This window comes from Rhinoraja longicauda, chromosome 30 (genome assembly GCF_053455715.1).
Source record: "Rhinoraja longicauda isolate Sanriku21f chromosome 30, sRhiLon1.1, whole genome shotgun sequence".
NCBI lineage: Eukaryota > Metazoa > Chordata > Chondrichthyes > Rajiformes > Arhynchobatidae > Rhinoraja > Rhinoraja longicauda.
The window spans coordinates 18,034,820-18,050,513 of NC_135982.1; the positions used below are offsets into that span (position 1 = coordinate 18,034,820).

General features: G+C 41.1%; 1 protein-coding gene across 20 annotated transcripts in view; it reads left to right on the top strand.

Annotated features, from left to right (window-relative positions):
- The window catches only part of eif4g3b (eukaryotic translation initiation factor 4 gamma, 3b), a 209,792-nt gene that overhangs the window by 39,907 nt on the left and 154,191 nt on the right, over positions 1-15,694 (top strand). For 14 of the 20 annotated variants that reach the window (XM_078425386.1, XM_078425388.1, XM_078425391.1 and 11 more), the window contains one exon: positions 15,382-15,501. The exons of the other annotated variants lie outside the window; for them this stretch is intronic. In XM_078425386.1, coding sequence (XP_078281512.1) covers positions 15,382-15,501 — 120 coding nt within the window. The remainder of the gene's footprint in view (positions 1-15,381; positions 15,502-15,694) is intronic. 20 annotated transcript variants of the gene reach the window in all.

Consider the following 15,694-nt stretch of genomic DNA (forward strand, 5'->3'; position numbering starts at 1 on the left):
TTTGCTGTCCATCTTCACTGATCTGTTTCCAGTCCAACTCGTTGAGGTTGTAGTAGGACCTTAGTGTAGTTTAACTGAGATCAAGAAATGTAACCAATGACTAAATTTCTAATGGAACGGACTAATATATATTTGAAAAGACAGGGATGGTCAGTATTTCTGTGTTGAGGCAATCCAGTCTCAATGATTTTTTTTTGTCGAGGTAACTAAGAAGATTGAAGGTAGGGTAGTGAACGTAGTTTACATTGAGGCAATTGACAAGAATTGACAAGGCAATTAAAAAAAGTTAATGAATTTAAAACAAAGTTAGATAGAGCTCTAGGGGCTAGTGAAATCAAGGGATATGGAGAGAAAGCAGGCACAGGTTACTGATTGTAGACGATCAGCCATGATCACAATGAATGGCGGTGCTGGCTCGAAGGGCCAAATGGCCTTCTCCTGCACCTATATTCTATGTTTCTATAAGATTCCACATCGTGGGTTGGTCCGAAGGATTAAAGCCAAATGGAATCTAAGGCGAGATGGTGGGTGGTGGATTGGAAGTCTGTCACCAGTTATGTACTTCAAGGATTGTTGCTGGGACCGTTGAAATACACCAACAACTTGGATGTGAATGTAGGAGGAGGTAGAATTAGGAAATTTGTGAATTATACAAAAATTGACAGAGTTGTGGATTGTGAGGAAGATGGTCTTCGCAAAGCTCAGTCGGAAAGTTGCGCAGAGAATTGGCAGGTGGTATTTAATTCCAACAAATGAATGATCCAATTTGAGAAGTCACTTAGGAAAAGAACTAAGGAATGTTGTTGAAAGGAAATTCTTTGGATTTCAAGTCTATAGTTCTCTGAAAGTGGCTGTATGGGTAGAAACAAATAGCGAAGAAGGTATGATGACATTCATAGGTTGGAGCATAGAATATAAGAGGTAGTGCAAAGAGAAAAATACCAGAATGCAGAATATAGTTATGCTCTTGCAGCGTTAGAGCTGCAGAGAAAGACGGATGCGGAAACACTGGGCAGGATTTGGAATATTGTGTGCTGTTCTGGTTGGTTAGTTGGTTGCTCTATAGGCTTGATGTGAGTTCACAACAGGATGGATGTATTTTGCTGGAGACTACGGAGGGGGTCAACCATGAATTTGCTGGTTTGGAGGACTGTATTCGTGGTCGCGTTCTCAAAACCTGCAAGGACCAACTGGCTGGAGTTTTTGTGGACATCATGATCTTCCCATTATTGATGTAAGAAGTTCTTCTGCTTTAAAAATACGGCCACAGTAGATCAATGGGGAATGCAATCTCGCTGGTTCTCTACTCTGCACTAGACCACTTAACAGGCTCCTTGTACATCGACTGCAGCTCGGCGTTCAAAACCATCAAACTCTTCAAATTTGTTAGCAAGCTCAGGGAACTAGGTCTCTGCACATCACTTTGCAACTGGATCCTCAACCTCTTTCATCAATAGAATGCAATTGGTAGAAATTGACAACAGCACCTTCTCCTCTATATCCATCAGCCACAATGGCACCACAAGACCGTGCTCAAACCCCTGCTTTGCTCGCTTTATACCCATGACCATGTAAATTTGCCGACGACACCACCGTTGTTGGATGAATTATAGATAATGATAAGTCAGAGTATCGAAAGATCAATCATCTGATTGAATGGTTTTAGAACAGCAGCCATGCTCGCAACGTCAGTAAAACTAAGGAGCTGATTGTTGAAGAGGAAGACTGAGGATCCACAAACGTATCTTTGTTGGTGGGAGAGAGAGTCAAGATCTGTCCTGGACACAGCACATTGATGCAATCATAAAGAAAGCCCATCAACACTTCTACTTCCTTAGAAGATTAAGGAGATTCAGTCTGTTGAGGAATACTTTCTTGAACTTCTACAGGTGTATGGTAGAGAGCATATTGACTGGTTGCATTGAGGCCTAGTTCGGCCATTCAAATGCCCTGGAGCAAAAAGTGGACCTGCACGGTCGATGATGGATCTAACCTCCCCCCCCCCCCATCTATTGAGGTAGTGTCTCCATAGGAAACACTACCTCAAAAAGGTAGCCAGCATGACTGACCCACGCCATCCTGATTATGATTCTGCCATCGGAAAGAAGGTAGAGGAGTCTGAAAACCATTCAGTCAAGGTTCTTCCCAACAACCATCAGACTATTGAACATTACAAACACTGCAAAACTTCAAACTACGAACTGCCTTGGTTGCACTAGGGACTTTGGGCTTTTGTTTTGCATGATATTGTTTTTTTAATTTATTGAATGTTTTTGTTTATTATGTTATCTTTTGGGTATTATGTTTACAAACCTGTTGTGTTGCTGCAAGTAAGAATTTAATTATTCTGTTTTGCTACATATGACAATTAAACACTCTTGACTCTTTAATAATGGGATGAGATTGCATAGGCTGTGTTTATTTTCTGTGGAACAAAGATTGAGAGGTGACCCGAAAGATGTGTATAAATTTAGAACAGCATAGATGGGGGAGATAATCTGAATCTTGTTTTAATAATGGATTCAAGGAGAGAGTGTTTGTCCACACAGAGTGGTTGATAACCTGGAATGTGCTGTCAGCGGAAGTAGTGGAATTAGATCCAATCACTCCTATTTAAGTGCCTGTCTAAATGCCTCTTAAATGTAAAGGCTTAGAAGGATATGGACATAATGCAAGTGGATTGGATTACTATAAACGGGCAAAATGTTTGGCATTGGATATGGTGGGCTGAAAAGTCAATTTCTATTCTTTCACTTTGATTCTAAGCCTAGGTTTGGTAATCACTTGGGGATCTCCCAGCTATCTGCCACAGGGAAAGTTAATGATTGGGTGTTCATAAACCATTTCCCAGTAGCTGAAGGTAGATACAAAATGCTGGGGTAACTCAGAGGGTCAGGCAGCGTGTCTGGAGAGAAGGAATGGGTGATGATTCGTGTCGAGACCCTTCTTCAGACCCAGTAGCTGAAGATCTATTTCCTGAATGTGATGTGATCTTGATTATACAACAATTTTGAGAGATGCTGCAAGTTGCATTAACCACCACACTTGGTCTTATTTGACATGACTATTACTTTATTAACTTTGGAGATATTTTGGAGGACCCTACTCGTATTTGGTAACCAACAGAAATTTATTGCCACGTTGCATTTGCCTCATGGTGACATGCGTGCAAGCCACACTTGTAACAAATAGGTCCACAACAGCTAATGTTAATGAAAACCAGTGTCAAACTGGACTGCATCTTTATTCTGATACTTTTTTCAGTATTTTTCACTCTGCTGTGTCTTGCTTAAACAATTTTCTATAAGATTGGAGCTAATCTTCAGAACCAATAGAAAACTGTTCAGTGTACTGCAGCTGCTTTCCAGGATCATGATTACCCCAATCTCTGTTGTCGAACAGTATTGATGAATCTGAAGTCTTGCTTAACTCATTCAATAAAACATAATGAGATGATGGGCCTAACGCTCAGCATCTGAGTAAACTGTTGCCATGTTACAACACCATCCTCTGACAGGAAAGGATCCCGGTGGTACTTTGGAAAAAATGGACGACTTCGGTTTGAATGTCACCTCTCAGCAAAGGCCAATGAAAATGATGAAATTGACCATTTGCTTCAATATGGCCAAAGCAGGGGTTTTAAAGGTCAAGATTTTAGACCTGGCATAAAACTAATGGTCTATTGAGCAGCAGTGATGCCTCCGTTCCAATATGCCTCGTCACCTGAACTATCTACAGGAAGCACTTTACGGTAATGTAAAGACACAAATAGTACTGACGTCTCAAAATCTTCCAAATCCACTGCATGGATAATTGAACATAAGTCAACATTTTCTTCCGGCCAAACATCCAAGCATGGGGACCCTAATTGTACTCAATTGCCATTGTTGCGCATGACCAAGATCAAGCTATTGCAATAGACTCTTTTGAGTGCTGTTATGGGAGGAGATTACCAGGTGAACCGAGGAAGAGTTCAAAGGATGTTTTGAAAGTACCAATGAAAAACAGAACAACCTCAGAGACTCATTGAAATAGCTAATGTAGTGAAAAAACAATATTATTTAGAACAGAGTCGATGTATTGAAAGTTAATGAATCACAATGGAATGAACATACTATCCCAGAAACTACCCACTTGTCTGGCATCGCCTGACCCATCAGTGGCAGACTCTACAGTTTGAAGGCCTCTTTTGCCTATGGACCTGGAGTGGAAGCAAGTTACCTTCAATCCCAAGGGACAGCCTAAATAAAAGGAAACAATGTAAAATAGTATGTCCTCTAATTAGTTCCTTTATATACTGATTCAGCAATTCATCTTGAATTCACTTCATGAACTCGATGCAAATTACAATTTCATTCATCCAGACTGAAAATTAACCCCTCCATCCTCATGATTACTGTATTGCGTTTGAAACATGGACATCTATTTCAAAAAAGTTTTTATTATATGGGATAATGGTGGAGAGCCAGAACTACATTCTAAATACTCCCTACATGATTCTTGTGAACTGTAACAATCATAACCATCACCTCAAACTCCCAAGTTCATTTCATGATTGTCCATAACTATGCAACCAACCAAACAGTTCAATCTTTTGAACTTCCAGTCATAGCTGCAGAGAAAATTTATATTCCAACCATTTTGTCCTCTACTGCTACCTGATTCCTTTTCACTCCCTCCACTTGAATGTCATTTTGTGCAGTGCTGTAGTCTGGTTTCTTCATCTTTGCCTTGTAGACATTATCCACAACTAGCCAGATGGCTAGAGGCTTGATCCTGCTGAATATCAAGAAATGCCTCTAGGTCTGCTTGCCACATGAAATCCAATTTTAGCCTCTTATTCATGATGGTGAAATCAATTCCAAATAACTAGATTGGCTTGGTGTTGAAATGAGGCAAGGAGCAATGGTTGAGTAATTTGCTTCTGTTTGATTACATTGTATTAAGTTTGAAAGTTGACTTGTGTGCTTTTACTCATTGTTGCAACTTGTATTTTAAATGCTAGTTTTAATATATTTCAATTTTCTACATACTCATTGCAAAATAATGCTTGGAACATTGCAATTGCAATGCAGTTATAAGTACTTGGCAAAATATAGTAAGAGCTGCCAATGTCCATCCCTTCCCTCTAGAAAACAACTTCAAGTTGCTTTGTTAATATGCAGAACTGCTTGTGGAATTAGTTTTGCCTTTAGGTTGTCATGATAATGAAATTAATTACATTCTTGTGATTCCGATTCACATATTTAGAAAATGTCCACGTTATCTGGAGATAATGCTTGATTTAGTCTTTGTCTCTGGCGATGGGATTGTAATATTGATTCTCGGCTAAGCTTTTAACCCAAGCAAAGGAGCATGTAGAGGTATAACGACCAGTGTTTGATGGTGGCTAAACAACTGTCTGTTATTAGGTTCAACTGTAAATGATTTGAAGGAATGCACAGTAAAAATGTGTTTTTGACTGCAATGCATTCAGGTGTTTGTAAATGCTATTAGTATCATAATGTTTATACCAGATTCATTGGGCACATGAGAAGACAAAATGCTGTTCCATGCATCACGAGATTGTGCATGATGTTTTTCTAGGTTAGGCAAGACACGTTTCCAAGCAAATGTGTAAACAAGCAGCATGTTACATTTGGTGTTGCAACAGGGCGGCACGGTGGCGCAACGGTAGAGTTGCTGCCTTACAGCGAATGCAGCGCCGGAGACTCAGGTTCGATCCTGACTACGGGTGCTGTACTGTAAGGAATTTGTACGTTCTCCCCGTGACCTGCGTGGGTTTTCTCCGAGATCTTCGGTTTCCTCCCACACTCCAAAGACGTACAGGTATGTAGGTTAGTTGACTGGGTAAATGTAAAAATTGTCCCTAGTGTGTGTAGGATAGTGTTAATGTGCGGGGATCGCTGGGCGGCGCGGACTTGGTGGGCCGAAAAGGCCTGTTTCCGCGCTGTATCTGAAATAATAATAAAAATAACTTCAATAGCTGTTGATCTTCATGTCATCGCATTAACCTGATGGATTTCAATGATAAATATCTGACATTGGATTGTATTACTATCTTGAAACACACTATCATGTCATTGTATCATGTAATATTGTAAATTTCTTTAGATTTTTCTTTTCTATAACATAATAAGATGGAAACACAAAAATTCTGTATTTGGTAACATTTTAGGCTGGCGATTTGCCCATAAGTTCAATTTGTTATTTTAATATGTTTACTGAACAGAATTTGAGTACAGGCTGAGCTTGGAAGGATCTAGATTCGTTTCAAATTAAGCCTTTGAATTGATGCCAATAACTGGGTAACTCAGGTGATAGACGCAAAAGCATCTTCAGCGATTCCCTTTGTCCACGATGGGACACCTTATTACTAGTTGGTAATTGATAATCAATTATCAGAAGTTTATATTACAATCTTTTAACTGCAAATATATATATATACTGAAGAACTTATGTTTGTTTACTATCTGTAGTTCCTGAATGGCAAAACAGAACCAATTTATGTTCACAATTTTCATATGACCATAAACAGACTTGTTTTTTTCTTTTGTCAATTTATGATACTTCTGGAGTCAATAAAGTCTATGGGACCAGACAATACCCTAGATATAAGAGTCTCGACCTGAAACGTCACCCATTCCTTCTCTTCACAGATGCTGCCTGTCCAACTGACTCCAACATCTCAACCCTGGATATAATGCTGAAGTCCTCCACTTCATAACAAACTACACCTGTAGCCATTTTTTTTTCCAATACAGTTGCAGTAGTGGCATCTATCTGACAATATGGAAAAATAGACCATTGTCAGCATGGACGATTGAGCTGAATGAGTTGTTTCTGTGGTGTATGAGTCTGACATTCTTTGCATTGCTCAGAAGCTAGGTCTGCATTGACAACCAAAACCGAGAACAGGTGAAGAACAATGTCCAGGAAACAACCCTCATCTACCATGGCTCTTTGCTGCTCTCACCCAGCTTGTTTCTTTCCATGTCCCCTTCTACCCTCACGTTTACATCATATAGTGTCTTCTCCTGAAAACTGCTCTTGGTGTGTAAGCTTAGTCATAAATCTATAACCATGCTTTTTAATAAGAAAATCTAGAGGAGATTGCAGTTGGAGGAACAAGGAAATTTTGAGGGTTGTAGACTGGAGAAGGATTTGAAGATAAAGAAGAGCAATGTTTTAGAGGTATTTAAGAATTTCAGATTATGTCAGTAGATATAAAGGAAAGCATTTCCCATTGTCCTATTGAATTTTCCAACTTGTCTTGTTCAGGTATATTACTAATGTATTGTTTAACAATGTGATTTTTAAAAACTGCAATCAGTTCATTTTTTTAATTTCCCTGACAGCCGTATAATAAATGCTTGAAGGAGAAATAACTGCTTGGAATAATTGCTCTTAGACCCAGGACAGATGGCCAAATAACTGCCTCCAATGGCATTCTGTTATGTGCTGAATCTTTCTCGGCATTATCTGTGGCATAAGTAGTTGCAGTCCTTAACCCTTGCATACTTCTGTCCCTAGTTGTGTTGAGATTTTAACACCATTATATCATTAGAATAAATAATTTAACATGTTTAATGTATTAAATCAAGAGTAGGCTTACTTATCTGCTTTGCGTATCCATAGATTTAAAATAAAAGGCAGGCAAGTGGCAGCTGTAGAGTGCAAAATGAAATGCAGAAAGGGGAACACCATTAGCTCTGTTCTGGAACAAAGGAATCTGAGTGAATAACTACATAAATCCTTGAACAGGTGCTATGTGCATGGTGGTTATAGCGTACCGAATCCTTGGCATTATGAATAACCGCATGGTCCTCGTAATCAGAAAGGTATATTAAATCTGTTTAAAACATCTATTAGGCCATACAGGAATGCTGTGTCCAATTTTGGTCACCATTCTTTAGCTAGGATGTGGTGAAAGAGGACAGATTCAGATTTACCTGAATGGTTCTCTTGTTCAGAAATTTGATTTACAAGGTTAGACTGGAGAAGCTGTGATTGTTTTTCTTGGAGCAAAGAAGGTTGAGATGAGATCTGATAGAGATGTACAAGATCATTACTGGTTTAGAAAATCAAATAGAAGCCCCATTTGAAACAGCTGGTATAGATTTAATTATTTAGGCAAATGATATTCAGGAAATCAAAATAGAAAATCTAAGTTTTTGTCTATCACACAATTCCAATTTAGGTTGGAAGCACCCTTAGTTAAAAAATGTTGTAATGATGGCCATGAAGACTACTAGATTGTAATAAAACAAAATATGAAGTCAACCAGTGTCTTTCACGGGAAGATATTTACCATCCTTGACCAGTCCAGATTTACCCCACGTAGTTGACTTCAAAATGGCCAAGCAAGCCACTCCGTTGTACCAACACCACTGTTTAAATAATAAAATTGGACAGACAACCTAGCATTAACTCGCAGAAACATCAAGGAACGTGTCTGAATTGTGACAGCTGCCTCTCAGAAGTCAGACTGACCTAGTTGTAGGTACAGAACTGTCCCTTCTAGACAATGTGCCAGACATCTCCAACACAATGCTTGTGTATATCTTGACCTGAAAGACACAGCTGCCAGGCTGGGTCTGTGGCAGGTCATAAGTGAACGAATACAAGGGATAAACTTGCTTGACTGTCCTTGACACTCTATCTGTGGTTAATGCATTTGTTCAAGGTAGCAATAATGACAAATTTGATAAAAGGAATAGTCTTCGAATGTAACTGGCAGCTCTGAACTGGGCATTCATAAAACACCTTGGACCATCAACAGCAGCAGAAATGTACACTCCCATAATCTGTAACCTTGTGGCTTAATGTCTCCCTCATTTTACCATTACTGTCAAGTCAAGGCATTAACCCTGATTGAATGAGTGAGAAAAGGTTTGCCAAGAATAACAAGGCATACCTAAAAATACTGAGCAGCCATACTGTACAGGATACTGGCATAGACATAACATGCATAGACTCTGGGGCCCAATGGCCACCTGCCTTAGTGCAACCGTTCTATTATTTAGTTATTTTCTGTAAGGGAGTCCCTTCAAGTTTGCTTTGCTTGTGTTTCTGTCTGCATCATTCCTGTCATGAGAGAGATTAATTCAACTGAATTTTCATTATTATAAAAAAATAGTTACGTTTAAAATAAAAAATCATAACGTGGTGAAGAAATTCAGCATCATTTGGTTGTCACCCAGTGCTATCTCAATTCAAATTATTTTGGGTTCTTGTGCACAAGGAATATAGAAACATAGTAAAATAGGTATGGGGTAGGCCATTCGGCCCTTCGAGCCATTGAGCCAACACCGCCATTTAATATGATCATGGCTTATCTAAGATGGGTATCCCGTTCCTGCTTTTTCCCCATATCTCTTGATCCCTTTAGCTCTGAGCTAAATCTAACTCTTGAAAACATCCAGTGAATTGGCCTCCACTGCCTTCTGTGGCAGAGAATTCCACAAATTCACAACTCTCTGGGTGAAGAAATGTTTCATCATCTCAGTCCTAAATGGCCTACCCCTTATTCTTAAACTGTTACCCCTGATTCTGGACACCCCCAACATCAGGAACATTTTTCCTGTATCTAGACGTATCCAATCCTTTAAGAATTTTATGTTTCTATAAGATCCCCTCTCATCCTTCTAAATTCTAGTGAGTACAAGCCCAGTCGACCCATTCTTTCATCATATGTCAGTCGCGCCATCCCGAGAATTAACCTGGTGAACCTACGCTGCACTCCAATAGCAATAATGTTCTTCCTCAAATTAGGAGACCAAAATTGCTCACCAGGGCCTTGTACAACTGCAGTAGGATCTCCTTGCTCTAAAACTCAAATCCACTCGCAATGGTGGCCAACATGCCATTAGCTTTCTTCACTGCCTGCTGTACTTGCATGCTTACTTTCAGTGACTGATGTACAAGCACACCCAGGTCTCGTTGCACCTCCACTTTTCCTAATCTTGACACCACTCAGATAATGATCTGCCTTGTTCTTGCCACCAAAGTGGATAGCCTCACATTTATCCACATTATACTGCATCTGCCATGCATCTGCCCACTCACCCAATCTATCCAAGTCACCTTGCAGCCTCATAGTATCCTCATCACAGCTCACTTTGCCACCCAGCTTTGTGTCATCCGCAAACTTGGAGATGTTACTTTTAATTCCCTCATCTAAATCGTTCATATATATTTAAATAACGGGTCCCAGCACAGACCCTTGTGGCAGCACACTAGTCACTGCCTGCCATTCTGAAAAGGACAGATATGATGTTGGGATGTTCAGTGTGTGTGTGTGTATTTCACCCCCACCCCCTCCTCCCATTTTTAAATTGTTTTGCTTGATTTCAATGCATTTCTGTGCGATGGGCTTGAATGCAAGATATGTTCTAGTTTCCTGTACATGTTGAATAGAACATATTTTTGATGGTTGTGATACTATCAAAGTAATTACAGTGAAAAAAATAATCACTGGGCTAGAATTTTGACTTGGGCTTTAGTTTAATGACAAAGCATTTGGTGTTGGTGCAGCCATCTTGTTCTAAAAAATGATGGATTAGCAATTGATTCCTCTGTACTTGAAAATGGTTCTGGCTCATTTAGGGAAATGGATACAATAACAATGAAGAGTTTAGTCTCTTGGCAGGATAGACTTGCAGATTACTTGGTTCCATTCAGCCTTTTAAATGAATGATGCAATCTTAGTTTGATAGGTGGAAACAGATAAGGGAGGAATGTTGGGCAAATGGAACCAGATGAGAGAGGTGGTGGGGAAGGTGAAACAAGTGAGAAGAAGCAGGTAGTTGGGGATATGGTTGTGGGGCAGATGGAATCAGGTAGGCGAGGGTGATAAGTCGCGTTAATGAAGGATGGAAAGGGTGAAAGGGAGAGAGACCCTCGGTAGACCGGTAAGGGAGGAACAAGGGGGATTAAGTTATTATAAGAAAATAACTGCAGATGCTGGTACAAATTGATTTATTCACAAAATGCTGGAGTAACTCAGCAGGTCAGGCAGCATCTCGGGAGAGAAGGAATGGGTGACGTTTCGGGTCGAGACCCTTCTTCAGACTGATGTCGGGGGTGGGACAAAGGAAGGATATAGGTGGAGACAGGAAGAAGGAGGGAGATCTGGGAAGGAGGAGGGGAAGGGAGGGACAGAGGAGCTATCTGAAGTTGGAGAAGTCGACGTTCATACCACCGGGCCGCAAACTGCCCAGGCGAAATATGAGGTGCTGCTCCTCCAATTTCCGGCGGGCCTCACTATGGCACTGGAGGAGGCCCATGACAGAGAGGTCAGACTGGGAATGGGAGGGGGAGTTAAAGTGCTGGGCCACCGTGAGATCAGTTGCGTTAATGCGGACCGAGCGCAGGTGTTCAGCGAAGCGATCGCCGAGCCTGCGCTTGGTTTCGCCGATATAGATAAGTTGACATCTAGAGCAGCGGATGCAATAGATGAGGTTGGACCTCACCATCTCCATCACAGGAGAAAAACTAGTGACGGACATTTATTACAAGCCCACCGACTCGCACAGCTATCTGGACTACACTTCTTCCCACCCGGTCCCCTGCAAAAAGTCTATCCCCTACTCCCAATTCCTCCGTCTACGCCGCATCTGCGCCCGGGATGAGGTGTTTCACACTAGGGCTTCCGAGATGTCCTCGTTTTTCAGAAAACGGGGCTTCCCCTCCTCCATTATAGATGAGGCTCTCACTAGGGTCTCTTCTACATCCCGCAGCTCCGCTCTTGCTCCCCATCCCCACACTCGCAACAAGGACAGGATCCCTTCGTTCTCACCTTCCACCCCACCAGCCAGCGGATCCAACATATTATCCACCAACATTTCCGTCACCTACAACAGGACCCCACCACTGGCCATATCTTCCCATCCCCTCCCCTCTCTGCGTTCCGCAGAGACCGTTCCCTCCGCAACTCCCTGGTCCACTCGTCCCTTCCTACCCAAACCACCCTAACTCCGGGCACTTTCCCTTGCAACCGCACGAGATGCAACACCTGTCCCTTTACCTCCCCCCTCAACTCCATCAAAGGACCCAAACATTCTTTCCAGGTGAGACAGAGGTTCACCTGCACCTCCTCCAACCTCATCTATTGCATCCGCTGCTCTAGATGTCAACTTATCTATATCGGCGAAACCAAGCGCAGGCTCGGCGATCGCTTCGCTGAACACCTGCGCTCGGTCCGGATTAACGCAACTGATCTCCCGGTGGCCCAGCACTTTAACTCCCCCTCCCATTCCCAGTCTGACCTCTCTGTCATGGGCCTCCTCCAGTGCCATAGTGAGGCCTGCCGGAAATTGGAGGAGCAGCACCTCATATTTCGCCTGGGCAGTTTGCGGCCCGGTGGTATGAACGTCGACTTCTCCAACTTCAGATAGCTCCTCTGTCCCTCCCTTCCCCTCCTCCTTCCCAGATCTCCCTCCTTCTTCCTGTCTCCACCTATATCCTTCCTTTGTCCCACCCCCGACATCAGTCTGAAGAAGGGTCTCGACCCGAAACGTCACCCATTCCTTCTCTCCCGAGATGCTGCCTGACCTGCTGAGTTACTCCAGCATTTTGTGAATAAAGGGGGATTAAGTTACCTGAAATTGGAAAATTTGATGTTCATTCCATTGAGCTTTAGGCAGCTCCAGTGGAATATAAGTTGTTGTACTTGTGGTTTACGTTTGTCATCGTCATAGACTCTTACAGTGTGGAAACAGGCCCTTCAGCCCAACTTGCCCACACCAGCCAACATGTCCCATTACACTAGTCCCACCTGCCTGTATTTGTCCCATATCCCTTTAAACCTGTCCTATTCATGTACCTGTCTTAATATTTCTTAAACGTTGCGATAGTACTTGCCTCAACTACCTCCTCCGGCAACTCGTTCCATACACCTACCTCCCTTTAAGTGGAAAAAGATACCGCTCGGGTTCCTATTAAACCTTTACCCCCTCACCATAAACCTATGCCCTCTGGTTTTCAATTCCCCTACTCTGGGCAAGAGACTCTGTGCGTCTACCTGGTCTATTCCTCTCATGATTTTGTACACCTCTATAAGATCACCCTCATCTCTATGTCAGCTCTTGTCCCATCTCTTTATGTTAGTCTGTTCTGAGTTCTAGCTGCTCCTCAGAAGAAGATCATCTTGATTACCCTTGTAAGTTATTAGCTATCTTTTGTATGGTCATCATTTCACATTCATACTGGGTTACATCATATAGCTTTTCATCTTGGGGAAAAGTCCTGTGGCTATACAATCTTTCCTGATGGGTATAATGTCCTGATTGGTATGTCTGTTGCTTGCTTTTCCCATATGTTTCAGCAGTAATGCTTCACAGATGGGAACTGTTAACTTGTTTTGTTAAACAATCAAGCACATCCTCACATCGAAGCAGGCACAATAGTTTGCAATCAGATTTTTCAAGTTATATGAATATTGTGTGCTTACTGTATACTGATTGAAAGACTAAATTACAAATACAAGGTTTAACTGTTTGTTTGTTTCATTTTCTCTCAACCCCCCCCCCCCCCCAAATACCAATATTGTATTTTTGTATCCACTCCCGACCATATCTTTCCAATAAGTGGAGAACCAGTTATGGAAGATTATCCAAGACCATTACAAATCAGTAATTCTTGCATGTTACCAAGGGATAGATATTTTAGAATCATGATGTCATACAACACAGAATCAGGCTATTCAGCCCACTCTGTCCATGCTGACCATGATGTTCCATCTATGCTAGTCTCATGTGCCCGAGTTTGGCCCGTATCCCTCTAAATCTTTCCTATCCATGTACCTTCCCAAATGTCTTTTAAATGTTGTTATCGTATCTGCCTCAACTACCTCCTCTGGCAGTTCATTCCATATATTCACCACACTCTGCGAAAATGTTGATCCTTAGGGTCCTATTAAATCTTTCCCCTCTTACCTTAAACCGATGGTTCTTGATTCCCTTTCTCTGGACAAAAGACACTGTGCATTCACCCTCTCCCCCTCATGATCTTGTACACCTCCATTAGATCAACCTCCAGCGCTCAAGGAATAACGTTTTAGCCTGCCCAACCTCTTATAGCTCAGGCCTTCAGGTCCTGGCAACATTTTGAAAAGTTAATAATGAAACATGTATATTACAATTGTGACAGTTTCCATGTAAGACTGACTAGATTTTGCCATAATTGTTTGAGCATTTGTGGTGGCTTTGGTGCATTCTTTAACCATTCGGTTGTAATGTGGAACTTGTTGGCTCCATACCATCATATCACTAACATTATGCAAGACTTATTTGCTGCTCCTGATGAGGACATGAGCTTGTTTGTGGTGGAGCTTACTATGATTAATTGTACATTTTTACTCTGATTTATATATTTTTTCGTAATCTATTCACAATATCCTCAGCTCGCAACATTTTTTTCCCAATTGAGGGGTTGGGCATTTCCATAAGATTTATACCATTGTTGGAATGGCATCTTATCTCGTCATAGCATTATGCTGCACGAATTTAAAAAAATTATATTAATCTTGAAACGTATAATGTGCTATATCCTAGGTATTTATTCACAAAATGCTGGAGTAACTCAGCAGGTCAGGCAGCATCTCAGGAGAGAAGGAATGGGTGGCGTTTCGTGTCGAGACCCTTCTTCAGACTGATGTCAGGGGGGCGGGACAAAGGAAGGATATAGGTGGAGACAGGAAGACAGTGGGAGATCTGGGGAGGGGAAGAGAGGGACAGAGGAACTGTTATATCCTAGCTATGTAACGCATAAAAATGCAAATAATAAGTGATGCTTAAGTTCTTGTAAGTACATTTCCTGAACCACTACAAAAGGTGTAATGTGTGTGGTCTGGTGATAATCTTGGAAGGGAAAGAACATAATATCAATAAAATAAACTAAATGGGAAAAAAGGTTATTTTGTAGGGTTGCATCAATATTGTAATGAATTTTAAATTAATAAATGTTCATATTTAGAGTATTTTGGCATTGAAGGAAATTAAAACATATGTTTTCTACACTCTGGCTTTTTAATCACTGATTTGATCTATTTAAATTCGTTTTATTAATTGCAAATAAACATGGATGGTTAATTCTTTTATATTCATTTAATACTATTAAATGAAAATATAGCAAAGCATCAGGAACACAACCTTTCTCTGAAATTATGAATAGTTGAATTTCAAATTGCCATTTCTACTTTCCTGTATTTTAATACACAAGATTTCTTAGAAGCAGCACCACCTGTCATTTCTGATCCCCATCAAACATCATAGTCCAATGATCATGATCAAACTCAAATAATTTTCTTCTCTAACAAATAATGTATGTGACTATGTTTTGAGAGTACCACTTTGTCCTAACATTTAGTATCTCTGTCAGGTCCCACAGGTGCCCAGACAGGCAGGACCTGCTGTTTACACAACACACGAAATAAACAAAGGTCATCCAAATCTCTCTGCAACGCCGCCAGGCCATGTCTCTTCACCAGGCCTCTCACAGGTAACAGTGGAGAGATATTTATATTTTGGGAGGGATTGAGAGTCAGGATAGAGAACAATAAAACACCTCATTGCTCAGTGATGATCAGTCCTGTTATTTTCATCCTCGATTTTCAGTGCTCATGAAAAATGAGGATGGAACTTCAATGTAGGCAAAATCAGTGATAAAGCAAATTGTTGATTTGGAGGTAGTG